General features: G+C 37.2%; 1 protein-coding gene across 8 annotated transcripts in view; it reads right to left on the bottom strand.

Annotated features, from left to right (window-relative positions):
- Inpp4b (inositol polyphosphate-4-phosphatase type II B) overlaps positions 1–26,744 on the bottom strand; it is a 702,669-nt gene that overhangs the window by 155,457 nt on the left and 520,468 nt on the right. For all 8 annotated transcript variants that reach the window (XM_034522353.2, XM_076915453.1, XM_076915455.1 and 5 more), the window contains one exon: positions 25,370–25,517. In XM_034522353.2, coding sequence (XP_034378244.1) covers positions 25,370–25,517 — 148 coding nt within the window. The remainder of the gene's footprint in view (positions 1–25,369; positions 25,518–26,744) is intronic.

The following is a 26,744-nucleotide window of genomic DNA, read 5'->3' as shown; positions in this document are numbered from 1 at the left end:
TGTAATTGATGAGCCTCTGTGTCATAGAAAATGATAGAATCTTCTGAGTGGTCACTCACTCTGCTTCTCTCTTGACATTAAAATAAGTGCTTTCTCTACACGCAGTAAGGTTTCAATTTATATGGCAAGACTGAAAACTAGAACACAGTTATTTTGGGATTTACTTGTAATCACAGAATCGGTTTGTATGTGATAAACAGTGGGATTCTATAATTTAATTTTAGGTGACTGTATTAGGAAAAATGAGGAGCGATCAGCATGCCTTGTTCCAGGCTAAGAGTCTATTTGTTATTCTTGATAAAGGTGAATTGGTGTTTGCATCTAAGCAACGCCTTGCTCTTGCTGCTGGAGGAAGCTACAAAGCATGAATAGCAATTACTTCTTAATATCTTAAGCTCTGGGCTGCAGTGCTGCTAACGAGCCAGGACAGCGCATCACGTGACAGTTTCTCTCAACCCCTCTGTCCCCTTGCAGTTTGTTCCTAGGAGTCATGAGAAGCACAAGTTGAACAGAGACTGATAGAGCAGGGGAGGGTGTGAGCTCTTTGCTCACCTTCTCACTCTTCCTCTCCTGGCTTCTTGAACACACAAGCATTTCTGGATATTGTCCATTCAAATTCCATAGCTGCCCTTGGACTGCAGGTGTTATCCCTGGAGGCTCAGAAGGGCTGTACAATCCAGGAGGACCTAACCGATAGCTGCATTGTATTTGGCTGGCAAGCAAGCATCCTGAGACCTCATGGCTAGTCTCTCTTTGCTGTCTGTTTGGTATTCAGAGCTAACTTGATATTAAATATATCTTATCATTTGATTCTTATCACAAGACCCAGAATTCATTGTTCCATGATTACACTAAACAAATTGAGGATTTAATGGTACTAGGTGCATTTTAATGCCCCATAGCCACAAAGCTAACATACTATAAAACACATAAGCAGTATAGAACATTTTCTATTCTTGAAAGGTCTCTTGGGCAATATTGCTTTAGACAAGGGCAAAAAACATGACAGAGTGACATCCTTGGTGCCCCACTGAGGATACAGGCAGAACTGGGATGTATAAGCAGGGCTCAAATGTAAATTCTATCCATTTTCTCTTACTTCCTAGTGAGAAATATTTTTTCCCAAGAAAGTATTCCAGAAAGGAAGGAAAGGATTATAATCGTCTATGTGGGGGACTCATTTGAATACTGTCAAGCTCCAAAAGAAGCTGCTTCAAATACTCTCCAGAGTGCATTTGATACATAGTCTTGGATGTTTCAATTGCTGGAAAGTCAAACAATATGGGAATAATAGGTTTTTGCTATGAATTTAACATACATTTGTGTGGGGAATTTTCCTGCAACTTCTCTGAGCAGCTGAGACATTCACCCTTTCATTGGTTGTGACCTGGGGATAAAGGTACAAGTATTGTCACTGTCTTTATCCTTTTACAAATGAGGAAATGGAGACCAGCAGAAGTCAAGAAATCCATCCATGGTCCCCTGCCTGGTAAGAAGCTGAGCTGGCATTGTTCCTAGACATTTTGGCTTTGGAGCCAATAATGGCTAGCTAGAATGGAATGGTAAGATATGATACTCTGGATGATATCCCAAGAAGAATATAGTTATAGAAACTTCTGAAGGCTTAAAATCCAAGATGAAAGTATCAGCAGTTTGAGTTCCTTGAAAACTGTCCTGTGCTTCACAGAAAATTTTCTATTGAACCATATCACTGCTTTTCCTCTCTGTATACATACCCTTGCTTTCTCTTTTTATGTCCATATTTATCCTATTTACATAGACATTGGACAAATTACATGAGGACCCTTAATAAAGTAAGAGCCTCTTCATCACTTAGCTACCTCTAAGTGTCCTACCTTCTACAGTGGAGACTGTAGGGGTGTGGCAACAGTCAAGACAAACAGAGCCTGTGGTTCTAACTAATATTCTCTTCTGCAGTGACTTGGATCTTAAATTTACCCCCCAACCCTATATGTTAAAAGTGTGGTCATCAGCTGTGGATACATTCGGAGATGGTTGTGATATTTAGGAAATGAGGCTTAGTGGGAGAAATTTAGATTACAAGGGTCATGTTTTTGAAAGAATGCTGTGACTCTGGATCTTTCCTTTACTTTTCCTTTTCTGGCCACCATAATGGAAAGAGGTATCTTCTGTCATGTATTCCTGCTATGGTGTATTGTGTTGCCACAGGCCCAAACCATCAGTTCGGTAACTGTAGACTGAAACAGTGGATTTTGAGCCAAAACAAATATTTCCTGGACTACGTTTTTGAAACTGAGTCCTATATCTTAGTCTGGCTTTAAACTATGCAGACGAGGATGACATGAACTTCTGATGTTCTAGCTTTCACCAACTGAACAAATTACAGTGTGAGCCATTACCCCTGGTTTATGCAGCATTGTTGACTGAACCCACCATTCTGGGCTAGCATCCCATTGAGTGAGCTACACCTTCAGCCAAGTAGATCTTTATCTGGTGTGTGTGTGTGTGTGTGTGTGTGTGTGTGTGTGTGTGTGTGTGTGTGTATGAGAGAGAGAGAGAGAGAGAGAGAGAGAGAGAGAGAGAGAGAGAGAGAGAGAGAGAATGGTTACTAACACATATGGAGACAATGAGAAATACAAAATCTTTCTCTCTTATTGTTCTATTCTTACCTCCATCTTTCCTTCTTTTCCTCCCTCTCTCCCCCTCCCCTCCTTCCCTCCCTCCTCCTCTTCTTCTATCTTGAATCTACAAATCTAGGTAAAACACAAGTGGTGAGCACAAGAATAAAAAGCATGTTGTCAGCCTTCATTCCAGTAGGCAGAAGAAAAAAAAAAAAGAACGCTATGCTATTTTGCATCTTATTTGCAAAGGGTAGCGCACACCAATTGGCTTTACAATAGCAAATAATCAGCCCTGAAAACATACATACAAATAACATTATATAGACAGAGCAGGCTTATGCTTAGGATTAAATATGAATGTGCATGTACATATATGCTTGCAACAACAATTAATGAAAAACAAAAGGTCATGAGTTTGAAAGAAGGCAGAGATGGCTGCGCGGGATGGTTTTGAAGGAGAAAGGGAAGAAAAAGAGTATTGTAGTTATATTATAATCTCAAAAATAAAAAAAACAATTACAGATTCAACTACTAAGTATCTGGGATCAGTCCTTTCAAATAAAATTGTGTAATATCTGTTCTGTTTAGTCGCACAGCTGTTAGCCTCAAGTAGATATGAGGAAACTGAAATATAACCCACATTATTAACATGAAATTTTAATTTTGTTTAATTGTAATAAATTTAAACAAGGTTAAATAGCCCCATTCGCAAGTATTATGTACTACAGTTTTAATGTTGGAGTACAAAAACAGGAATCAGTAGAGGAGGCAGATACCCAAGAGGCCCTGAAAATAGCCAAATGCATTCCAGCACTCACTCTTAAGTGGTGTGTCACTGTGTATTTACACATGAATCTAAAGACAGTTTGGGGCTGCCGTCCTGGCCTCTACAAACAATGTATAATTTTTATCAGGAAAAAAGATAATATTATTGAAGTTTGGAAGTATCAATAGAAAACATGAAGTGTCTTATATTGTAGACTACCTTAGACCCTAATAAATCTGAAGTCTGATTGCTATTCCTAAACTGTATCCCCAAACTCCCAGCACTATGGATAGAAAGTGAGCTCAGTCCATGTTTCATCACTGGTAGTTTATGACAGTATATTTATGCTGTCAATAATGTGTGCCAACCCTAGACAGACAGACAGACAGACAGACAGACACACACACACACACACACACACACACACACTATGTGCTCATTTTTGTGCCTCAAAAACTACAATATTCCACTGTGATAAGGAAGATTAATAATAACTGATTATACATCAGGAGCCTGCTGTCTTCACTATCCATAAATTCGCAAAGAATCTCAACGTATTAAAGCCATATGTATCTTTGTACCAGCTATATCTCACTCACTGATCACTGTGTACATGTGAAAATGTAGCAGTCAGAGGACAAGTAGCAGAAGTTGAATGCATCCTTCTACCACCTGAGACCGAGGGATCAAACTCCGGCTCTCAGGTATAGCAGCAAATGCCTTTATCTGATGAGCATCTTGCCAGCTTAATACATATAATTTTATGTTCACAACACACTCTCTTATATTCTGTAATTGTAAGCAAAGAATCCTAGCATGATAGGAATGCCGCTGTAGTTCAAGGATAAAGTGCTTGCCTAGTATGGAGAAGACCTAGGTCTGAGCCACACTACCTTAAAACAGCAAAGCAAAACAAAGCAAAACTAAAACCATAAAACAATCATAACAGGACAGAATCCTAGCATAGCAGATCAAAATATACTTCTAGGTAAATTTCACCCTATTCTTCCCTGTAAGGGTACTATAATAGTCAAACAGTAAAATAAAACCCATATTTCATTGGCAGCTTGATGACACAAAGTACTCTCTCTTATTAAAGGATTCAATGAATCCACAGCAATTGAATCAATGGCACATAGCATCTGCCCTCCATGTCAGGAGTTGGTAGGTCGAGGGCACTCACATGATGAATAACACACGACTGTGACTCAACATTACAGACAGAAAAGTGAGAAGAAGTGACATTTATCAGGCATGAGCCCACAAAAGATTCAGGATGTTAATGCATTCCTCTGAATCCTTACAGTTTGGATATTCTCAGAGAGTGAGCATGGAAAATAAGAAATACGTGAACAGAGGTACTTGGGGTGCTATACGGCATCTATGAAATCCATCCGTTTGGGGATGATTTGATAAATATATTATCTAAGAAGTGTAGATCACTACTGATCACTTTTCTCTTTAAGCCATGTTTCTTTGAAATCAGTAAAGATTTTCAGTCTTTCTTTCTTTTTCTACATGCCAAGCATGTAAAACTCAGAGGGCATAGGCTTCATCTGTGTGGGAAAAAAGTCATAGGACAAAGATGGAGAAATAGGTAAATATATGATCATGCTTATATTTATAGTGATCACGCTTGTATCATTACACATCTTGTAAGGGGGAAAGGGGGAAAAAGATTAATATTGAATAAGCAAAGTCATTTTGCAAAATTTCTACTATCTTTCTATGTGTAAGTGAGATTATTTTTTGCAATGAGATTTAACTGAATAAATTTGTCTTTCATTTAAAATTTTAATAGCAGTTCAGTTTTAAAATATTTTCTGCAGTGCTATCATTGGGAAATAAACATTTTAAATGATAAATTTTAAAAGACAGGTTACTTTAAATTAAGGAGAAAGGTCAAAATATCTTCTCTCAGAACTGCTTTACTGCTTAGAAACTCAGCACAAATACATGAAAATATTTAGGGGAATGTGTATAGTAAATACATGAAATATGTTTGTTTGAACCATTATTTTAAAGCTTGGATTTAACAGGTATTTATCAATGATCTTTCTCATATGCAATAATACACTATACTGAATAAACATTATAATTTAGTTATAATTTACATTTTGAAGATGCAATCACCATAATTCATGAAAATATAAAATCTTGAGTTTTGGTGTCTGTGGTTTCCAATGACACCCCCATCAAAATATTATGGCTATTGTCAATGCTCTTGGTTACCTTCTAGGATTTGATAGTAAGACCATATTTTGAAAGACCCACAGGTTAAATCATGTGTTCTAGCATGTAGTGCCAACCTGGGAGCTTCATCTCTACTTTCATGAAGTGTTGAAGCTTTAACAATGATAGAAAGTTCTGTGGATGTTCTTGGAAGATAAAAATCATCAACAACCTTGTTGTGATCATTGTAAGTAACAATAAAAACTGGGTTGACAAGATAAAACCACTGGTGCAATAGTGGCACAAAAGTTATGGCAGTAACCAATCTCTTTCTTACAGGACGTAAGTTCTTAAGACAGAGTTTATGCCTGGTCTGTTAAAGAGCTAAAGTGCATAGCTCTTTAGGTCCCAGACCAGAGGAGAGTACCCAGTACTATTATTCTGCTAAATTGACATACTATGAAGCAGCCCTCACTAAGTCCTTATCTTTATTTACATAGAATAATGTATCTCTCAATTCTCATCAGAAAATTTTCTGTTTGCATAAGATAGCAATTAATACAGGGACCTACAGCTTGTCAATATATGAAGAATAAATATATGGAGTGTTCAGCTCTAAATTTAATACATATTATATGTAAATATATTTATAATTTTATATTTAGTATAGTATCTAGTACTCACAGTGTACTAACATAATTGGGTCAGCCAAATTCCTGGAATGAATGGGAATAGGATTCATAAAGTCCTATCCCTATCAGAGGCAACTGCTGACAGGTGAGTGCTTCCAATGAGACAGTCAGTTTTCTTTAAGGATGTGAACACTGAGAGACTAGCAGTGCTTGAGCTGATACTGCAACACTCAAGTACATACAGGCAGTGTTAAGTGAAGTCAGCGACTTTTATAAAAATGAAACAAATGTTGTAAAGGGAATGTCAGGGGGATCTTGGGAAGTTATCTGAGGAGGGTTTGGAATGTGATTTCAGGGGAGGTTTAATCAGAAAACATTATATGTATACATAAAATTTTCAAAAAAAATCTTAAAAATCTTAAATATGTAATAAAAAGCTCCTAGTTTGTGATCATTAAAAAGTATTTAGCTCCCCCAAACTTATTAACAAACTGTAAATAATTATAGCATCAAGTTATAGATTATTTCTGTAATAAATAATTTATATAAAATTATAAAGATTCAATGAACATCAACTACTATTATAATGTATGAACTATCTTACGGGTTTTATTGAAGTGAATTTTATCACTGAAACAGAAAAAAAAATTGAAGTAGTTACTGAATAAACCACATGAATGTCTACAATATGATTTGTCATCGCGTGTCAAACTTTGAAAACTGAGATACCCCAATTTAAGTCTATCCATTATTTCCAAGAAGTCAATAAAATTTGTATTTAAAGTTGGTGTTTTCAAACTCTGCTGCAGATTTCAACACTCCTTTCTCAAGGTTGATTTGTGAGTTTTCTCTGCACAATACAAGGGAACAGACGTACATGTGTGATACAAAATTTACAGTGTTTTAAGTTCATGATTCTGGAATATTCTTACACTAGGTCAAACTTCATAACAGTATATACTGGAAATTTTCTTTACTCTTGGTTTATTAAATTAATGATTAAAATTGTATATAAAAAGAATAGCATCATGGGGAAAGAGATAAACATGGATGCAATTAAAGTAATTTCTTCTGAGGAGTTATGTTGGCTACAGTGTAAAATTTATTTATGCTGAAACATGTCTTGTTTTATAAATGCTATTTTAAGGTATAGTAATTTATATGTGGCTTGATATTACTATATAGCCAAAGGAGTCCCATCTAAATAATGCATACCACACTAGATTTAATGCAATATTTATAGTCTCCATAAAACTTACACCATATAGTTACAATTATTCTGTATACTGAGCCTTGCAAACTTTGAAATAGTGTGAAAATTGAAGAAAATACACAGCCTAAAGAAAATATGTGGTAACATTAAAGTATGCTGTAAAGTTTTTATGCTAGCAGTTGTACAGGTCTGTATAACTTATCTATACTTAACCAAGGTAGAACTATAACAGCAAGGAAAGTCACATATAGATGCACAGACACAGACACACACGAGAGAGAGAGAGAGAGAGAGAGAGAGAGAGAGAGAGAGAGAGAGAGAGAGAGATAGAGAGAGAGAGAGAGAGAGAGAGAGACAGAGACAGAGACAGAGACAGAGACAGAGACAGAGACAGATTTTGCCTATACCATGTCATTCCTTCTATTCAAATTACTCCATGGTTAATCAGTCCCCTCGCCCCCATCATTCTTTAGTTGCACCAGATAAAAGAAGTGAATTTCTTGTGAGTACCAGATTGCCCATCTCCAACTATTTTTGAAATATATAAACTTCTCAAAAAGACAGTGTCACTCAGAACACTCTGTAAGGCGATATTCTCCTCCTCATTCCATTCTTTTGTTTAATTCTGGTACCGTTTTCAAAGGGCTAACTATCAAGGCTATCTCCAGAGAACTCTCGTTACAAGATGTATGTTACAAATAGTTTCAATCAGATGATGTGAACATGTAATGTGATTCATGGGTTTGAAGGAAGAGTTAAGACTGTGGGCAAACAAAAGCTGTGGTTAAACTATCACATAAACAGCATAATGGAGTTTGATCAGAGCAAGAGATGGGAGGAGACACAAGGGACATGGGTTTGTGGAAAACTGTAAAACAAGAATAATCAGAAATTAGCATTGATTTAGGATAAATTTAGTAAAACATACTGTTGGGTGTGGAGGGAGCCCTTTGTTTTTTTGAGACAGAAACTGGCTAGAAATTATTTTGAAAAAGTCAATATGAGTTAAGCTTTCGTCATAGTGGGCAACTGCAACATATATGGGAGATAGCTGCATATAGCCTACACACAATGGCAGTCAAACAGTGGAGACAAAGGTCAACTAATTAAATGAGACAAGTAGGAGAGATTAACCCAAAGAAATTCTTTTTAATGAACACTAAAAGTAAAATACACCAGCATAAACTACATGAAAAACACTACAGAACTGCATTAGTGAATAAAAGATATCATGAGGGGGATGGTTCTCCATTCTCCAGAAGCTCCAGCACTGACTAGGGAATCACAAGGGTCACGACTGAATTGGGACTAGGATAACTCTCAGACTGCATCAGAGAAGTTTCTCTGTGCCATGGATGGTTATCAATGCAGAAGTATTACAATAGTCAAGGTGTAGAGAAAATACTCAGTCACAAATGGGTCATCTATATAGCAACCCCTTCTCCAAGGCTCAAGGACTGGTCATCCCACGAGAGGGATCAGAAAGAATCAGAAAGAGTCAGAGTTCAGGGAGGACTGGCATGAAACAGTGTCTTTTAGACATGACAGGGCTGATGAGCTCATAGCAGCTGCAGTGGCCTCTACAAGATCAAGCTAGTCAACACTCTAGTGTGGAGTGGGAAGGATTAATACACATTCAACCCTGAGAAGCTACCAACAGTTGATGTCTTCTATGGGAAGTATAATCGGTTTTCTATAATAGTAAGGCTCCTGGCAGGTCAGCCATGCTCCCGTGAACTGCACCAGACATCTGAATGGCACAAATTGGAGTCCATGTACTATGAAATGTAAACAGATTAAAAGGAAAAAAGTCAGAAGAGTAGGGAGATGAAGATGGATTCTGAAGGAGTTAAGAGATATTGTTGGAATGAATGTGATCAAAATACATTGTACAGCATTCTCAAATAATTAACAAAAATATTTTTAAAAAGAAAGAAGACACAACACAGTCATCCTCCTGATGTAAAGAACAAGTATTACAATGTCACATTTTATTCCTTTTCCTGAAAATGTATATTTTCTAACATAAGATCTCTCCCCTTCTACTCCTCTCAATTGCTCCCCAACTGCCCTCCCATCCAGAGCTACTTCATTTCTGTCTCTCATTAGAAAACAAACTTATAAAGATTAAATATAAAATAATATGATAAGATGAAACAAAATGTAGCATACTGAAATTGGAATTAGAAAACAAACAAACAAACAGGAGGAGAAGAGCCCAAAAGAGATATAAGAAACAGAAACCTACACATTTGCACACTCAGGAATCCCATAAAAACACTAAACAGGAAGCCATAATATGTAAATAAGGGACCTGGTGCAGACCTGTGCAGGCCCTATGCACGCTGTAGCAGTTTCTGTTAGTTCATATAGGATCTGCTCATGTTGATTTCAAAGAGCTTGCTTTCCTGGTGTCCTCCATCCCATCTGGCTCTTATATGTTTTCTGCCTCCTCTTCTTTGGGTATTTGATGCAGACATTCAACTTAGGGCTGAGTGTTCCAAAGTCTCGTATTCACTGCATAATGTCTGTTTGTAGCTTTCTGTATTTGTTCCCACCTGTTGCTTGAAGAAACTTCTATGATAATGACTGAGCAAGGCACTGATCCATGAGTATAATGCAATGCCATTAAGAGCCATTTTATTACTACTTTTGTTTGTTTGTTATTTGTTTTAGAACAGTAGTATTTATGTTTCCCCTAGGTCATTGCACTATCTCATCTCAGGTTCTTAGTCACCTAAGAAGTGTCAGATATGTGTTCCATCTCAAGGAGTGAGCTGTAAGTCTAAACAGATATAGTCTGGTCACTCCTGCAAGCTGTATGCCACCATTGCACTAGTGCATCCTGCAGGCAGGACACCATTGTAGATCAGAGGGTTTGTGGCTGGGTTGCTGTTTATGTTTGTTTTCTTTTGGCAGCATATATAGTGTCTTCCAGTAAGAAACTCACTGGAACATAGAGGTGAAGACACTATTTAAGTACCAGCTCAAATTCTCTATGTTAAATGAATTGTGTGGGTATTGTCTTCAGCAATGGGGCCATGCTGTCAGTTTGTAGAGAATGACCTATAGTCTTGGCAAAATCCTGGGTCATTTGAGAATTCCCCATGGGACCCTCTTTGTCCAACTCAATTAGATACAACCCCAGGACTGGAAGCTTTATTCAGTAACAACAGATGTCTAGTTAGGGTTCTAACTCTCCCATTATTTGGAGATTTTATTTAGATTGCATATATGTATATATGTGTGTGTGTATGTACACGTGTATATGTGTATATGTATATATGTATATACATACACACACACAAACACACACAAACACACACACACACACACACACACACACACACACACACACGCACATAGCTGTCTTTCCCCTCTCTTTTTCTCCCAATTTGGTTCTCCTGTTCCACCCTCTGAAATCTATCTATAACTATTTTATTCCCCTTGTTTTTTACATTTCAATTGCTGTCCCCCTTCCCCTCCCCTAAGAGTCTTTCTCCCATCCCCCCTCCCATTCTCCCTTTTCTAATGAGACCTATCTGCTCTCCCTAGTCCCTTTCCCTGTCCATAACCTTTGTGGTTCTATGGACTGTAAATTGGATATCATTGACTTAACAGCTAATATCCACATATAAAGGAATATGCACCATATATCTCTTTCTGTTGCTAGGCTACCTCACTCAGGATACTCTTTTCTAGTTACACTCATTTACCTAAGAATTTTATTTTTTTTAATGGTTGAGTAATAAATTATTGTATGGTAGCACATTTTCTTTATCCAGTCATCTGTTGCTTGATAGCTACATTGTTTCCAACTTCTGGGTACATTGAGGCCTGATCTTTTGCTATATATTGTAATGCTAAACATTGCCCCCCACCAAAGCCTGGTGGCCTATAGGGACAAGAGAACATGCATATCACATGACCTTGTTTCTTAATATAAAACTATTGGTTAAATAAAAATGCCAATAGCCAATAGTTAGGCAGATGATAAATAGGCAGGATTTGGGCTTCCTGGGCTTGGAGTCTGAGCAGGAGCATGAGACGGAGACAGGAGGAAGCCTCCATGGCGTAAGTGAGCCATGAATACATGGCCATGAAGGTTGGACAATTGGAGTTAAGAGCAGTCTGGATGGAACACAACCAATTTATAACTTGGAGTTATTGATGGAAAAGTAGATTTTAACAGTATAGAAGGTAGATATCTTCCAAACTCTATTTCTGATCAAGGCTCATTATAAATATAAAAGTTATGTACCTTTTGTCTGGGAACTGAATGATCCAAAACGGAGTAGAAACCCTGATTGAGATTAAATATTTTCTACGACAAATTGGCACCCAACATGAGGCAAAAACTCACTTTTAACAAAATTGATGTCAGATTCCCAGATTTAAGAAAAAAAAAATCATGCTGCTCTTTTACATCTAGGAAGGTGGGGAGAATTATTTCCTTAGCCAATGTTTTTTTCCCTCAAGCCTCACAGGCTTCCTGCAAAGATTGGAGGTTTGGTGCTCTTGATTCCAGGATATAATTCCAGGGGTCAAAGCATGGGCTAAAATACAGCTACAACCCTAATTTGCTCACAAACCAAACAGCAAAGCCCATGAGTTACAAACCAGCAAGCTCAAACACCTACTGGGGGGGGTCTTCCTATGGGGGTCTATGCTGACACAGAGATTGCAGCATAACCACATGAATCCCGAAAACCCCGATTGTGCAATGAAATAAGCGAAGTCCTGCTGCTCAGAGAGTGTAGAGCATGCAACCTTCTGCGTGCCTCCCACAATCAAAAAAGTATAGAAAATAACATGAATTAAAATATCAACACTACCTTGAGCAGCCAGTCTCTGTACGCATGGGCTTCTATGGGAGAACATGTTATTGCTTGGCCTAACATATGACACACACTTGATGGCTATGATGGCTTGAGGATATACTTACACAACAAGTAGAAGTAAATTTGAATAAAGCTGAATATAGAGAAGGATATTAAATTAATTTATATAAAGAGAAGGGAGATATAGGTATATTTATCCACAAAAATACTAATCTCCAAAGAAGGGAGAAAGAAATGAGAATTCATATAAATGTTCAAGGGTACATAGATAAATAAATAAAGCCAGGACTTTAATTTCAATACTTGGGAGACAAGGACAAAGAAAAATAGGTTCCTTGTGGTTTTGAATCTTCAGAACAAGTCCAAGTCATTCAGGGCTACACAGAGAAACCCTGCCTTAATAAATAATATTTTGATCATTTGTTTTAAATTGTTTTAAATTATCAAAGATATTTTTCTCCAAAGAAGTGAGAAAGTAATGTAAATTGATATACATGTTTTCAAGGGTACATAGATAATAAATAAACAAATCCAAGCCTTTGATTTCAGTTCTTGAGGGACAAAAGCTAGGACAAAGAGGTTCCTTGTGAGCTTGTAGCCAGCCTAATCTACAGAGTAAATCCAGGTCAGCCCAGGCTATACTGAGAAAGCCTGTCTCAATCAATAATAATTGTTTTAATTTATCAAAATAAAGATGGTTATAAGTTCTTTGGTTGTGATGGTATTTCAAATCTTCTATAAGAAAAGTCAATATAGAGGAGACATAAATTAAAAAGGTGCTGCTAAATTGGACCAGTCCATATTCTCAATGACTTCAAATCTCTGGATCAAAAAAAAAAAAAAAAAAAAAAAAAAAAAAGGTATGATATGTTGGGAGAGAGGCTCTCTATTTTTGTAAATGGGAGAGAAGAAAAGGCAATGGACTCCTTCCAAAGTATTAAGGATCAGATTTGATAGATGGAGACCCCTTAAAGATCTCGTCTGTAGACAGCAGAAACTCAAATGGAAAAAAATACACTGATAATATATATTGCTAAACACTCTTGAAACAACACTTGAACTGACAGCTAGAACTTCAGCTTACAAAGTCAGTAAATCTTACTGGCTGCAAAATTCTCATGATTTGTTATTATATAACATCCTTGCAGATGACACGAATAGAAATTTATATTACAGTTTGACTATATGAAAAATTGACTTCTTAAGAGTTTTATTTCACATGCTCAACTAAAAGAATGAAATCATCCTTAATCAATCTCTGTACCCTTTACATTCCATACAGATGTCTTTATATAACTATGTATATTGCTTATAAGACTTATATATTACAGAATTGAAGATTAAGAGGGCAGCCTTGAAAAGATTCACCCTCAGGGATGCTAGGACCTGCTGTTCGAGCTCCCTGATTGATCCTGCCTCAAAATGATGCTGTTTCCACAGACTTGCTTCTAGAACAATATCAGAAAGGGCTGCTGATCCCAGATGACCTAGTTCATCCAGCCTTTCAGACTGTTCTAGTCAATTACTCCATGAACTTTCTCAATATACTAAGACTGGACAACAAATGATGCCAGCTAGCTTTCTTTCAACTTGACCATTTTTCAAATTTCCTTTTGGGCCTCCAAACTGAAATGCTTTGCCTCAATTCAGCAGAAAGAAATTATAAGAAGACCATTGTGTCCCAGTCCCTTAAATTGTGGTGGATAGTTTTGGTCATTTTATGATATCATATACATATATATATATACATATATAAAGAGATAATTTACAAACAATTATGGTCTTGGACTGGGAGGAATAATGAGCTTAAACTCAAAAAATTTTATCTTTCTCTTCCTCTTCTCTATCCTTTCTTTCTTAGGTAAAGAAAAGGGGGTTGAAAATGGGGATATAGTAATATTATAAAAAATTAGACAAATAAGGGTGGATTACTAAAGCTACTCTTAAACAAAAACATTTTATAGTCACAATCTTACATTGGTAGAGATCTTTATATTTTGAGGCATAATTGGAAGTTACATTTTCTTACACTGATGCAAAATTTTATATATTGATACAGGTTTAAGGTTTTCATTGGTATAAATCTTTGTATATTGGTAAAGAATTTAAGATTAATCTGTTGCAACATATTTGTATGTTTTAACTCTTTTATAGGTATTGTGCCTTTGCAACTTATTTTAAAATACAAGGTTGAGTCCTAGTTCTTTTAATGGCTACTATTACAAACTATTTAAAATAATTATGGAATGCAAATTAATAGTCAGACAGTCAGACTCATGATAATGTCAGATACTAATCACTGAAATATAAATCCTAGGATGAACAGATAGATAGCTACAGACAGCCAATGTTTGCTTGTTCAGATATCCTATAACTAGATAAATAATCTTCGAAAGCATCAGAGATTCACAGAATATGACATTTAAAATTTTATTATTAAATGACCTTTTGACTATGAGAGAGGTCTGCTCATGATCGTGCCCCCATTCTACATCAAAGATGATGATGAGCACCAATAACCTCCATATTTTATTGCTTCAATTTTGCAAGCCTAGCTAGTGAGCAAGAAATGCACTAACTTCATCTACAGAAAGAATGCTGTCCGAAAGGGCCGACAAATGCAGGATAATCAACTGCTAAGCTCTGCCAATACAGGGTAAGATAGTCCTTCATAATTCCTGCTTCACTTAAGGTCTGTCAAGTTCTGGGCCATAAGGCTGAAGGTAGATGCTCCAATATTATAAAGAATATTAGGGGACTATCTAGGAAGTCAACTATCTCTGTCATTTCTATAATTTTTGGGAGCTGCATTCCTGTGTTTCATACATACTCAAGTAATATTTATTCCTTCTCAGGCCTCTGATGGGGTTAAAGACTATATAGTTATGGTCTCACAATTAAACTTAAATTTTTTAGCATTTAGGAAGATGTTTTAGGTCTAAGAAGATATTTTTAGGTTAATAATACAAGATAGGATAGAAAATTATTTAGATACAGAACTCTGGACTCATCAGAATAGGCCAGATAATAAAATGCTTTCTCCTGAGTTACCAAATTATATAAGCCCTGAAGGTATGATTGGGGGTTATTGATAGGAAAATAGATTCTAATAGCATAGAGGGTGGCTATCTGCCAGCTCTAAACGTGATTAGTGCTTATTATAAAAATAAAAGTTGTAGAAACCTGGATTGAGATTAATATTTTCTACAGCATGAGTATTATGAATAAAGCAGCAATAACATGATTGAGCAAATGTCTCTGTTGTAGGATAAAGTGTTCTTTGGGTATATTTCCAAGAATGGTATAGATGGTCCTTGAGATAAATTGATTCCCATCTTCCTGGTGAATCCTGATTTCCCTAATGGCTGCATGAGTTTACACTCTCAGCAGCAATGGGAGTGTTCCTCCTACTCCACATCTTTACCAGCATGAGCTGTCACTTGTTTTGTTGATCTTAGCTACTCTGACAGGTGTAAGATAAAAATCTCAAAGTAGTTTTGATTTGCACTTTCCTGATAACTAATGATGTCAATAATTTCTTTAAGTGTTTCTCAGCCATTTGAGTTTCTTCCTTGAGGAATTCTGTTTATATCTGTACCTCATTTTTAAAGTACTTATTCTTGATATCTCATTTCTTGAGTTCTTTATATATTTTGGATATCAGTTTTCTACCAGATATGTACTTGGTAAACGTCTTTCTCATGCTGTAGTCTACCACTTTGTCTGAATGACTATGTGCTTTGCCTTACAGAAGCTTTTCAGTTTCATGAGGTTCCATTTATTAATTGTTAATATTAGTGCAAGCATTTTATGAAGGAGTATACCTGGGCCAGTTAGATGGTGCAGTGAGAGAGGCACCTGGCACCCAGCTTCAAAACATGATTTTGATTCTGAAAATTCAAGTGTTGTTGGCTGGCCTCTACACATGTGCTATGGAAGTGCATGTGTGCCTTCACTGGTCACAAACGTGAATTAATAGTAACAATACTGTGCAAAATTAAGTATTTTTCTGCTGTGTTATCTGTGGATTTCCCTTAATAACTCAGTGATCATGGTGGGAATTAGGCTCAGAATAAGGAGGTTAAAAAGGAAATAAAACTTGGCTACATTTTCAGTAGTACAGAAGACTAGGTAATAATCTCTAGGCCATAAAAATTCAAAATGTAAAATAAATAAAACATTAAAACACTGATTAATATTTATAAATTGAGAGTAAATACTGGATTCCAGGTACATGCATGTATGCATGTGCGAGTGCAAGTGTATGTGCATGTGTGTTTGTGAATATATACATGTGTGTAGGTACCTACATGTATGAGTACATGTGCATGTGTATATGCATAAATGTTGAGGCCAGGAGACAACCTGTGGTGTCATTGCTCAGGATACATCCACCATGTTGAGACAGGGACTCAAAGTGGCCTGGAGTTTGCTGATGATAGTCTAAGCTGGCTGGCCAGGCTGGCTGGCCAGCAGACTCCAGGCATCCTCTTGTTTCTGCCTATTTAACAATCGGATTTACACTCACACCACCAAAACCCAGTGTATTTTACCAAGGTTCTTGGGATCAAACTCAAGTCTCCACTCCTACAAGGTAAGTAATTTACTGACTGCACGATCTCACTAGCTCAAATCTCACTTTTCAATTACAAGACAAAGATCACAACATATACACAAAAACTTGAAATAAAAAAATTATATATATAAAGTAAAAAATAAGATTACAAATAATATTTGAAAAATATGTACTGTATACTTTAAGATAACTTTTAGAAGTAAAAAAGGAGCATTGTTCTAGTTCTAACTCTGGCATGGATTTTTTTTTTTTTTTTTTTTTTGGTTTGGGTGGTGTATAAGTACATGGAAATATGTTTAGATCATTAAAGCATAAAGTCCAGTGTGACGCTCTACAGTTTCAAAATGACTATTCTAACCTAACAGAAGTCCATTGAGATAGATAGACTTTGAGTTTGGTTATTTTTGATGTGTAATTTTTTAGTTGTACATTTTAAACAGTAAGTTTATTTAAAAATTTAAAAATAAAAGTAAATGATAACTATTTTGGATTTCATAATGATATGTTTCTTGTATTCTTATGTATTGATAATCAACATATGGGTAAATAGTCATCCATATAAAAAATAAACTATAAATATCCTAAAACCAATAAGTTCATGATTTGCAAGTATAAGAAAAGGGAAACGCTTTTATGAAGAGTTGGCAAAGACAAATAGGAATTAGGAAAGCAAGGCTATAAAATTCAAATAGACTTTGCCTCAGCAAGTTAATAGTGATTAAACTATAACATTAAAATATTAAAAAATGTGTTTATTAGATGTTTACTATAAGATTATATTATATTATATTATATTATATTATATAGCATTAGGAACATGGCTCAGGAGTCAATGTCATGCTGTGCAATAAGAGGACGTGGTTTAGACCATCAAAAACCACAGAAAAGGCTGATTTGGTAGCAAATACCTGAAACTCAGCATTGGAAGGGGAAGGGGAAGGGGAAGAGGAGGGGGAGGGGGAGGGGGAGGGGAGGGGGAGGGGGAGGAGGAGGGGGAGGGGGAGGGGGAGGGGGAGGGGGAGGGGGAATACTAGCAGATCCCAGGAGCTCACCAAACAACTAATGTAGCCAAAATAGCACATTCAGGTTTCAGTGACAGGTACCACATTAAAATGTAAGGCAGAGAATAATAGAGAAAGATATCTAAAGTCAGTTCTGCCTTCACATGGCCATGGTGGGCACACAGACACATGAATATTTATGCACTAAACACACAAAATAAAAGAGGTGAATTAAATTTTATAATACATATGAAAATTGTAGCAACAGTTTATATGCTTTAGCAAACAGCTCTATGATAGAATATCATGCAGTTATTACAAACAAAATTTTAGGGAAATTTATTAAGGCATGCAAATATACATAAATTCAGGGAAAGAGAATGTCATGTGTGATATAATGTATTTTTTTAATATAACTTAAAGTATATAAAGGTACATATATGGGATTATATGGCCTTGATGATGAGGCCGCCTTTACTCAGCACGGTAGCTAACCATGCTGGGAAGCTATTGGCAGAAAACAGCAGCTAGATGATTCTTTCCTGCAACCCCATGGACAGTGCAGGGTAAGTACGAACTCTTGAGGCCTGCACATGCTCATCACTGAGGACTAGTGGAACAGGTGAAGATCCCATGATTTCTGATGGAACTTTAGAATCAGAGTCAAGGAATTAAAATGAGATTAGATGCAGGGACATATGCTGGGATGTTGTGACATTATCCAAAAAGGACACACAGTGCCTATGAAGTCATCGTGATTACAAATCATGTCAGAGTACAAACCACCAGGTCATCAAAGATGCTACCAGGAACCAAGACCCAGATTCCTCTGTCCCTGGTGCATATGCACTATACATGAAAAAGCAAACTTCTAAAGAATTACACGAGTGTCTCTCTGTCTCTCTGTCTCTCTCTCTCCCCCCCTCTCTCTCTCTGTATGTGTGTGTGTGTGTGTGTGTGTGTGTGTGACAATCATAATGAAAGGGAAGGGTGCTATTGATTTGAGAGTTGAGGCAAAGGATGTGTTCAAAGGAGAAAAGGAAAGTAGAAAAGTAGGTGATTCTATTTTGATGAAAATTTGTTATGTGTTATTTATGTGTTATTTATGTTGGTATCTATATATAACCTATCAATTACATTAAGTTAAATACTAAAGATTCTCTTTCTTCTGTAAAATAAAAGAAATAGAGAATCAAGGGTTGATAATTTCCCTAAAATGAAAGTAGTTAAATATTTAAATTAAAGCTGAGGGCCTAAACTTTTAATAGACATTCATGTTTACATGGATAGGCGAGAGAAGTGGAGCTGCTATTGGCTGGCAGGCCTAAGCATTCTGTAAGAGGAGGGAGTTTTGCATTTTAACTTCATATTGCTATAAAATCAATTAGCATTTTCAACTTATAATGCAGAAACAGCAGTTAATATGCTAGCATATTTCTTTCCATGTGCTTTTAAATATACTTACCAAAACTAAGATGATATATTTAACTGGTTATTGGACAATATTTTATTAAAGATCACATTGCCAAACTATAGATACACTTAGAACATAAAACAGGTGCTGGACACATCGATCTGTGATGGAGCCTTTGCCCGGCTTGTGTGAGGCTCCAGGTTCTTTTTCTAGTACTTCACATACTCATAAAGCTACGTCTTAAAATACATCTCAGATGAGAAAGGAAACTTAAACTTGATTCCAAAGATGTCATGATGGCCCCAGAGACAGAAAATTTGTTTACCACATCAGGCTTTTGAAGTTGGGATTAACACAGAATTTACAGACTCTGGCTTTTCCTTCTGGTGGGAGAATTTAGAGTGATTTTACCCCCTTTTTTCTTGTTCTAATTTAGACGTGTTTTTTCAAGAAAAGTATTCATTACATATTTCGTATGTGAAATTACATTTTCAGGAACAAGTGTTCCAAAATCACTAAACCTGAAATAAATCCCATGTTCACTGTAGTAAACGGGTGATGACTCAGACTTTGAAAGCTCCTCACTGTCAGTTCAAGAGCTATTATATTTGAATTTGAACTCAGAATATGGCCCTGCTCAGGCCAGTTGGAGGGTGCTCCCAAAGGATTAAGTTCTGTCATGGCCATAAGACTTTGTGTATGTACAATCTCAAATTTAATAAAAATGGTTCAGACCCAGTCCAAATGTCACACTCACTGTGAGATGAGTAGCAAGAGTGGCTTTTGATGGCAGCTGCAGGCCAGGAGAGATGCTGTGAATGTGAATGAATGACACTGAGCCACTCATTACATCCCTGCCAGCAATATCTAAACTCTGTCAGGATTGGCTGCAGAGAATATGCTTTTCCCTCATTTACACCATAAGCATGCATTATGCAAACCAGCAAACAAGGAACACATGTGGCCCAAACTTACAAATGTACCTCAAACTCAGATACTTGAAAGTCGGTAACTGTTAGAAACAGAATTGATTCTGCATAATTAGCATTACATTAACTAGTTCCTTCTACTGCTATTGTCTTTCAAAAATAAACTCACATTAAGACTTGAAGAACCTATAGGTTTCTTTGACATAAATTCTCAAACTGATACCATCTTTTTCTTTCATTATGATTGTTATATATACATATTTACACACACACACACACACACACAAACACATACACACACACGTGTCACCCTAAGAAGTTTGCTTTCTCCTGTATTTATCCCAAGGCAATGTATCTTTGGGTGATAGATTTGCTGTGTATATTGCATATGTACCAACAAAGGACAGATAAGGTTCTTGGTTTCTTGTATTATCTTTGATGACCTGGTGGTTTTACTATGACATGACTTGTAATCACAGAAATTTCATGTTTGTCCCTTTAGATAATGTCATGGCCTGTGCGCGCACGTGCACGTGTTTCTGTGTGTGCGTGTGTGTGTAGTTGCACACACATGCATGTATAGAGGCCTAGCATTAATTGTGTATCTTTGTCTACTCTCACATGTAATCCAGAGCTCAGCGGTTATGGTAGGCTTTCTGTCCAACTAGTTCCAGGCATCTTCTTGCTTTCCTTTTCTACAACACACATCAATGCATTTACCTCTTTATATGTGTGCAGGGGACCCAAACCTAAGCCCTCAGCCTTACGTGGTAATCACTCCACTACGTCATCTTCCCAGCCCACGATAATTTAATTGTTATGTTCGATATTAAGTTGATGTACAAATAATACTTTTATATAAAAGTATAATAAAATATATGTTTTCATTTAAGCTATTTTCTCAGTTGGACATCCTATATCTTCAAGCAGTTTTCTCCAGAAAGTTTTATGTGTAGCATTTTATAAGATTCTTTATATTTAAGCATGCTATCTTCATCACCTTCATTCATAAGAAACTTCATAACGTGGCTCTAAATAATAATGGGTGGTCACTGACTTCTTCTCTCAGAAATCACAGAACAGCATTGCACTGGGTCTTTACACCCAATGCTGCAAAGCAGTGTAGGGCTATAGCCTGCTTCGGCATGCACCTCAAGCATCAAAACTGTAGAGTCTGGAACCTGTGTGTGTGTGTTTCCTTGCAAACTTTCTCACACACCACGTTCCCTCTGAATATTTAACATCATTTAGCTGTTTCCAGCTCTCTGTAATTGCAGCACCGTTGTTGTGTTCCTGTCTTACTTTCCACACCTTTTCTAGCATCAAAGAAGAGAGTGTCACACTCATTCTCCAAGTGGCTAACATGACACTTGGGGTCATGTCTTCTCTGCAGGCACTGCGAGTTTAATTTGGCTATTATATCTTTGCATCTCAGTCTTTCCTCCATCATCAGGCTCCTGTTCTTTTTCCCTTTCCATGGTCTTCCCTTGGCGGGAGGGGGGGTGTGGGAGAGTGGGGAGGTAGTGCGGGGCAGGGAGTGGGGGGACTGCTTCCTTGTAACCTTATCTCTGCATACTGTGAAGATGGTGGGTTCACTTGACTATGATTATTCTGTTTCCCTTTTGGATCTTCTGATTTTTTTTCTTTTTCTTTACAACATTTGAAAGTTTCATTGTTGACTCTTTAACAAGTTCTCACAATAGGTGATTTATATAGAAATGGTACAGGGGCTAGCGAAACTTTTACAGAGCAGGCTAGAGTCTTCACTGTCCTTGTGCAGTTTTCAAAAGTCTATCAGCCCAGTTCCCTAAGATTGAAATATGATTTTCTACTCTGAAAACTCCTAGTTCCTAGGTCTAGCACCAGCCTTGGGACTACACCCATACTTTCCACAAGCCTTCTGCACATGTGTGCTATGGAAGGCAAAGATAAAACAAAAGACAGGGTCAGGAAAGAAATATGCATTGAGATTGTGACGGGAAAATAAAAAGACAACTGTGGGACAATGGACCATGCCAGGAAACTTGGTAAGGCAGAGTGGGTCTGAAACCCCGGTACCCAGGTACCCACCTGAGACAGCAGGTACCTCCCTGCTCCCTAGTAGATTCCTGGCCTGAAACACGTGTTTGCACTCCCACACTCTCCCATGTTGGTCACGTAGCCCAAAACAGAGTTCTCCATGTTAATGAGGTATCTAGAGGCCCCGAGGGTTAAGCCAATAAGCTTCCTTTCCCAGACATTCCTCGCTGCAAAAGATATTTAATCTCTGTTCCACCGTGAAAAGCTGGTATGCATCCATTTTCCACGATGCACAATCGTGGAATGCTATGGATAAACGTGGACTATTTCGTCCATTTAGAGCTGCTATGGGGAGCATGGAGAAAGCCTTCAACTACCAAGCAGCTGCCTAAGTCTCCTGACTTCTCTGTGCTCCCAGACAATCACTGCCAAGCTAAAGACAATCCCGCCAATGAGCCAGAGCACCCATGTCCCGGGCCCCGGTCTCCTCATTGCCCTCAGCCAGTTCCTAACTCTTCTTGATCCAGCAGCACCTGAATGTCCGGGAGTTTGGAAACACTCTGTCCCAGAATTGTCATGGCCTGTGGACCCTGACACTTCATTCTCAACTTCTTCTTGCAGTTTTCCACCAATGACTGGAAGCGTGGGACTCAGGGAACTCCAACTTCGGCCTCCTGGCTCTTAGACTACATTTTCCTACCTCCTGCGTAGTGCTAGGCACTTCGCTGGTAACCCAGCATCCAGACAGCGGAGGCACAGGGTCAACTCAGTCAAGTGTTTCCAGTTTCACTTCCCCAGCAGCTGTGCCCAGCACCCCACTGGCAGAGCTGGATGTGGACTGACTTTGTACCACACTAAGGCAACAGATTTCTTATTCCCTTCCTCGATGTTGCTTCTGATTTTCCACCAGTGAATACACCTGTGCAGAGCAGTGTTTGGAAAGTGACAGTAGACAGAAGGCAAAGGTTGGAGACAGAATCAGATATGAGGCAGAGGAGCAGCTCTTTGACCTAGGGGATGTCTTGAGTAGACTAAGAGAGATATGAGAGAGATATCTCCAAATCGCTCTAAAATGAGTTATATCAAATATGGGACATAGCACAATTATATATTAATATGAGAGTAGGTTTCCATGCGTTATGAAATTGTTCATTGTCCAGTGTCTGTGCCTTAAGTTATTTTCCTGTGGTTTGGGGACTAAGTTAGATGGGGTCCCTCAGTTACAGTTTTGGGGGTTATGGTAGTCATTGCCTCTTACATCGGCTCCACTGGGGAAATCTTTGTACTTCCCAGCTGAGTGATGGTCCTGCCTGGTGCTTCTGCGCTTTGAGGCCTTCTCCCTAGTACACGTATGTAGCTGGGTCTTCCATAGGCTATGCAGTTTCTTGGCCATGATACAGCTTTTCCTGGCCTGAATCCATCTGTGCAAGCTGATTTCTGAGTCCTGGTTTTTCTCATTCATCCACCCTAAATGCTCATCTCTCTATATCCCCTTCAACCATTGTTTTTCTAGACTTCCATCAGTCTAGTCCAGGACCCTTCCTAATTTTTCACGAATTTCAGTTTCTGTTAATACTTCTCCTTATTTGATAAACAGTAGCTGTGTATTGACTCCTAGCTTAACCAATTTTGCCAGTGCAGTACCCACCCTTCTGTGGTGCCATGTCTGGCATAGATCAATTTAAAAACTCTGGAGACTTCAGAGTCTACAAAATGGCATGATACCATTAGTCATAGGTGCATGGTTGTTGGCACAAAGCAGGAATCAAAACACAAGACATTTCATTCTCTATTGCATATTTCAGTAATAAAAGAATTATATAACTATGAAACACTGCCAGTTATCTGAGATTTGGGGCCTTAAAGGTGTTGCTTATAATACAGTATTTTGCATCTTTGAAGTCATTACAGGCTCATTTAAAATGCAGAGAAATGGATTATCTAATTAGTCATGGTTCAGAGATTCTCTTACAAACCAATAAACTCACAAATCCTCCTGTATTATTACAAAAATTGATTTGGTTTCCTTGTTAAAAAATACTTTCAATTAACATATTTTATCAGTTATCTTAAGTGGTTTTTAAATCAACAAGTGTTTAAAGGCCTTGCTAAGCTAGTCTACAGACAAAGCGTCTCTTCTTTACTTCAAATAGGAGCCAAAGAATGAGTAATCCTAAACAGATGAGGTGAAGCCATGGGTCACAGCTTGTAGTACTAGTTCACTACAAAGCTTTACAGAAGAAATGTAACCCAAGATACAAAGTAGCATCATGTATAAAATTGTGTGTGTGTGTGTGTGTGTGTGTGTGTGTGTAGTGTGTTGTATTTCTGCATTTGCACACGTATAGTGTGTAGATGAGCAATGGTCTATACTTGCTGCCTTCTTCAGTCACCTTCTACCTTTTATTCAGAGACAGAATTTCTTTCAGAATCTGGAATTTCACCACTTAGTGAGCTGGGATGACCAGCAAGATCTGTGGATAGTTCTGTCTCTGCCTCCCCATTAGTGAGATTACAGTTTGTGCCACCTGTTTTTGTTTTTGTTTTTGTTTTTGTTTTCACATGGGCTCTGGGCACTATATTGAGGTCTTTCCACTTTCACATAAAAACACTTAAACTGTCTGCCAAGCCTCATGGTCTTAAATTTAAGACTATCTATATTAGAAACATTAAAAGTAAAAGTAAAGAGGTAGTTGAAGTCTATTTTAACTATATGTAGATGGATGGGTAGATGATAGATGATAGATAGATAGATAGATAGATAGATAGATAGATAGATAGATAGACAGACAGATAGATGATAGAGAGAGACCTGCACATCCAGAATGTTAAGGTCCCATCATTAAGTTGCATGAGTTTGCAGGCTCTAAGAACTCAAGATTCCTGTGCCCTGTACAGTCACTGATGATCTCAATTTGCACCAGACTTGTTTAGATCACTTATTTCAAGTGATCCAGAGCAGGACTACTGCTCACCAGAGTGGGTAGTGAAGGTTGGGATTATCTTGTTATTATATGTGATGAAAAACCCCAGAAAAGTAGATCATTAACAGGTTTGTGAAGTATATGTTCTGTACTCATCGTGATCATTTCTTAATTTGCATGTTTCAAAAAACATCACATGCGGTACATGTTAAATATCTTTAACACAGCACAAAACAGAAATGACATGAGGAAATGTAAGAGATGATTAATTTCTCTTACCTACATAAGTCTTCTTTTATGTGAAGGGAAATCAATTCCTTAGGAATATGAAAAGAAAGGATGCTTTCTGACATCTGCTCACGGATTCGCATCCACTTATTGTCAGATGTGGGGAACCTATATAGTTTATATACAGGATTCCTTAACACTGGACAAGAAGAGAGAAAAGGCAGTAGTTAAATTATTAGCAAATGAACACCACATGCAACTCAGTCAAGAAAACCATTAATCAGAGAAACATTTGTTTACCCATTTAATAAATAAAATACTGCCTATCAGAGTCCATTAGTGAATTTGGATTTTTAAGAATTGTATGTGTTTTACATCATAAAATCATATTTTGATGTTACCTTCTGAAACTCATACTTTTTGTTAAATTTGATAAGTGTGCCTAAAAATTTAATTAGTTAATGTAACTGTGGTGGTTTTTCACTACCTATTCATTTCTTCGTCTTTGAAACATATGCACCTATAAATACAGATGAAAATACAAGTACATACACATAAAATACCCTTTGGAGTACATTTATGAGCCTTCTCTGATTACTCTTAGCTTCATGTACTTAAATAAGTGCCAATATATGTGTTACATTATAAATACTTTAAAATCCTTTTTCAAAAGGCCCTACTGGTAAAAAATTTTATATAACAGAAAGGTTTGTTTCCTTGGTTTAAGATTTATTAAATCTAATATTATATATATCTTAAAAGATCAATAAGTCAATATCACACTCCCAGACCTGCGAACCCATGTATTATCAGAAGAAAATCCTTGACATTAGGAAGGCAAACAGTTTAGAGCAGGTGGCTGGTGTTTAGAGAATATGTCATCCAACCAAAAATTTAGGAATAGAGCATAATGGTTAGACATTAACACTATACTTGATACTTCTTTATGAATTCCAAACTCACAGCACACTCCCAAATCATACACTTATGGGCAGGACTCTCTTTCAATTTTTGCTAAACAATGATACCATTGTGACATTCATACGTTATGGCTTAATGGGCAGGAGAACATCAGATATGTCCAGTCAGGTAAGTATCTAGAGTGAGTCAACTCCAACTTAGCAATAAAGCTGGGTAAAACTATCAGTTGATATTGAAGTGAATTTATCAGATTTTAAGCAATTTTGAGCAGGCTGTACATGGATCATTTTGCCTTGGCACAACACTAGAAAGGTCTTTCAAATCTTTAAAATTCTGTGAGAATACCATATTTTATCTGTTACTTGAGAAAAGATTTTTTTTTTAAAAAGAGTCTTTCCTCAGCATTGAAATGAGAATATTCTTACCCATCCTCTGTAACCACCTATTCTCAAAGAGAAACTCTAAACACCATCCTTATGAATATGTATAGAACTTAACACAAGCT

This window comes from Arvicanthis niloticus, chromosome 18, assembly GCF_011762505.2.
Source record: "Arvicanthis niloticus isolate mArvNil1 chromosome 18, mArvNil1.pat.X, whole genome shotgun sequence".
Classification (NCBI taxonomy): domain Eukaryota; kingdom Metazoa; phylum Chordata; class Mammalia; order Rodentia; family Muridae; genus Arvicanthis; species Arvicanthis niloticus.
Note: the sequence above shows the minus strand (reverse complement) of the source record. Positions and strands in the feature narration are given on the sequence as shown.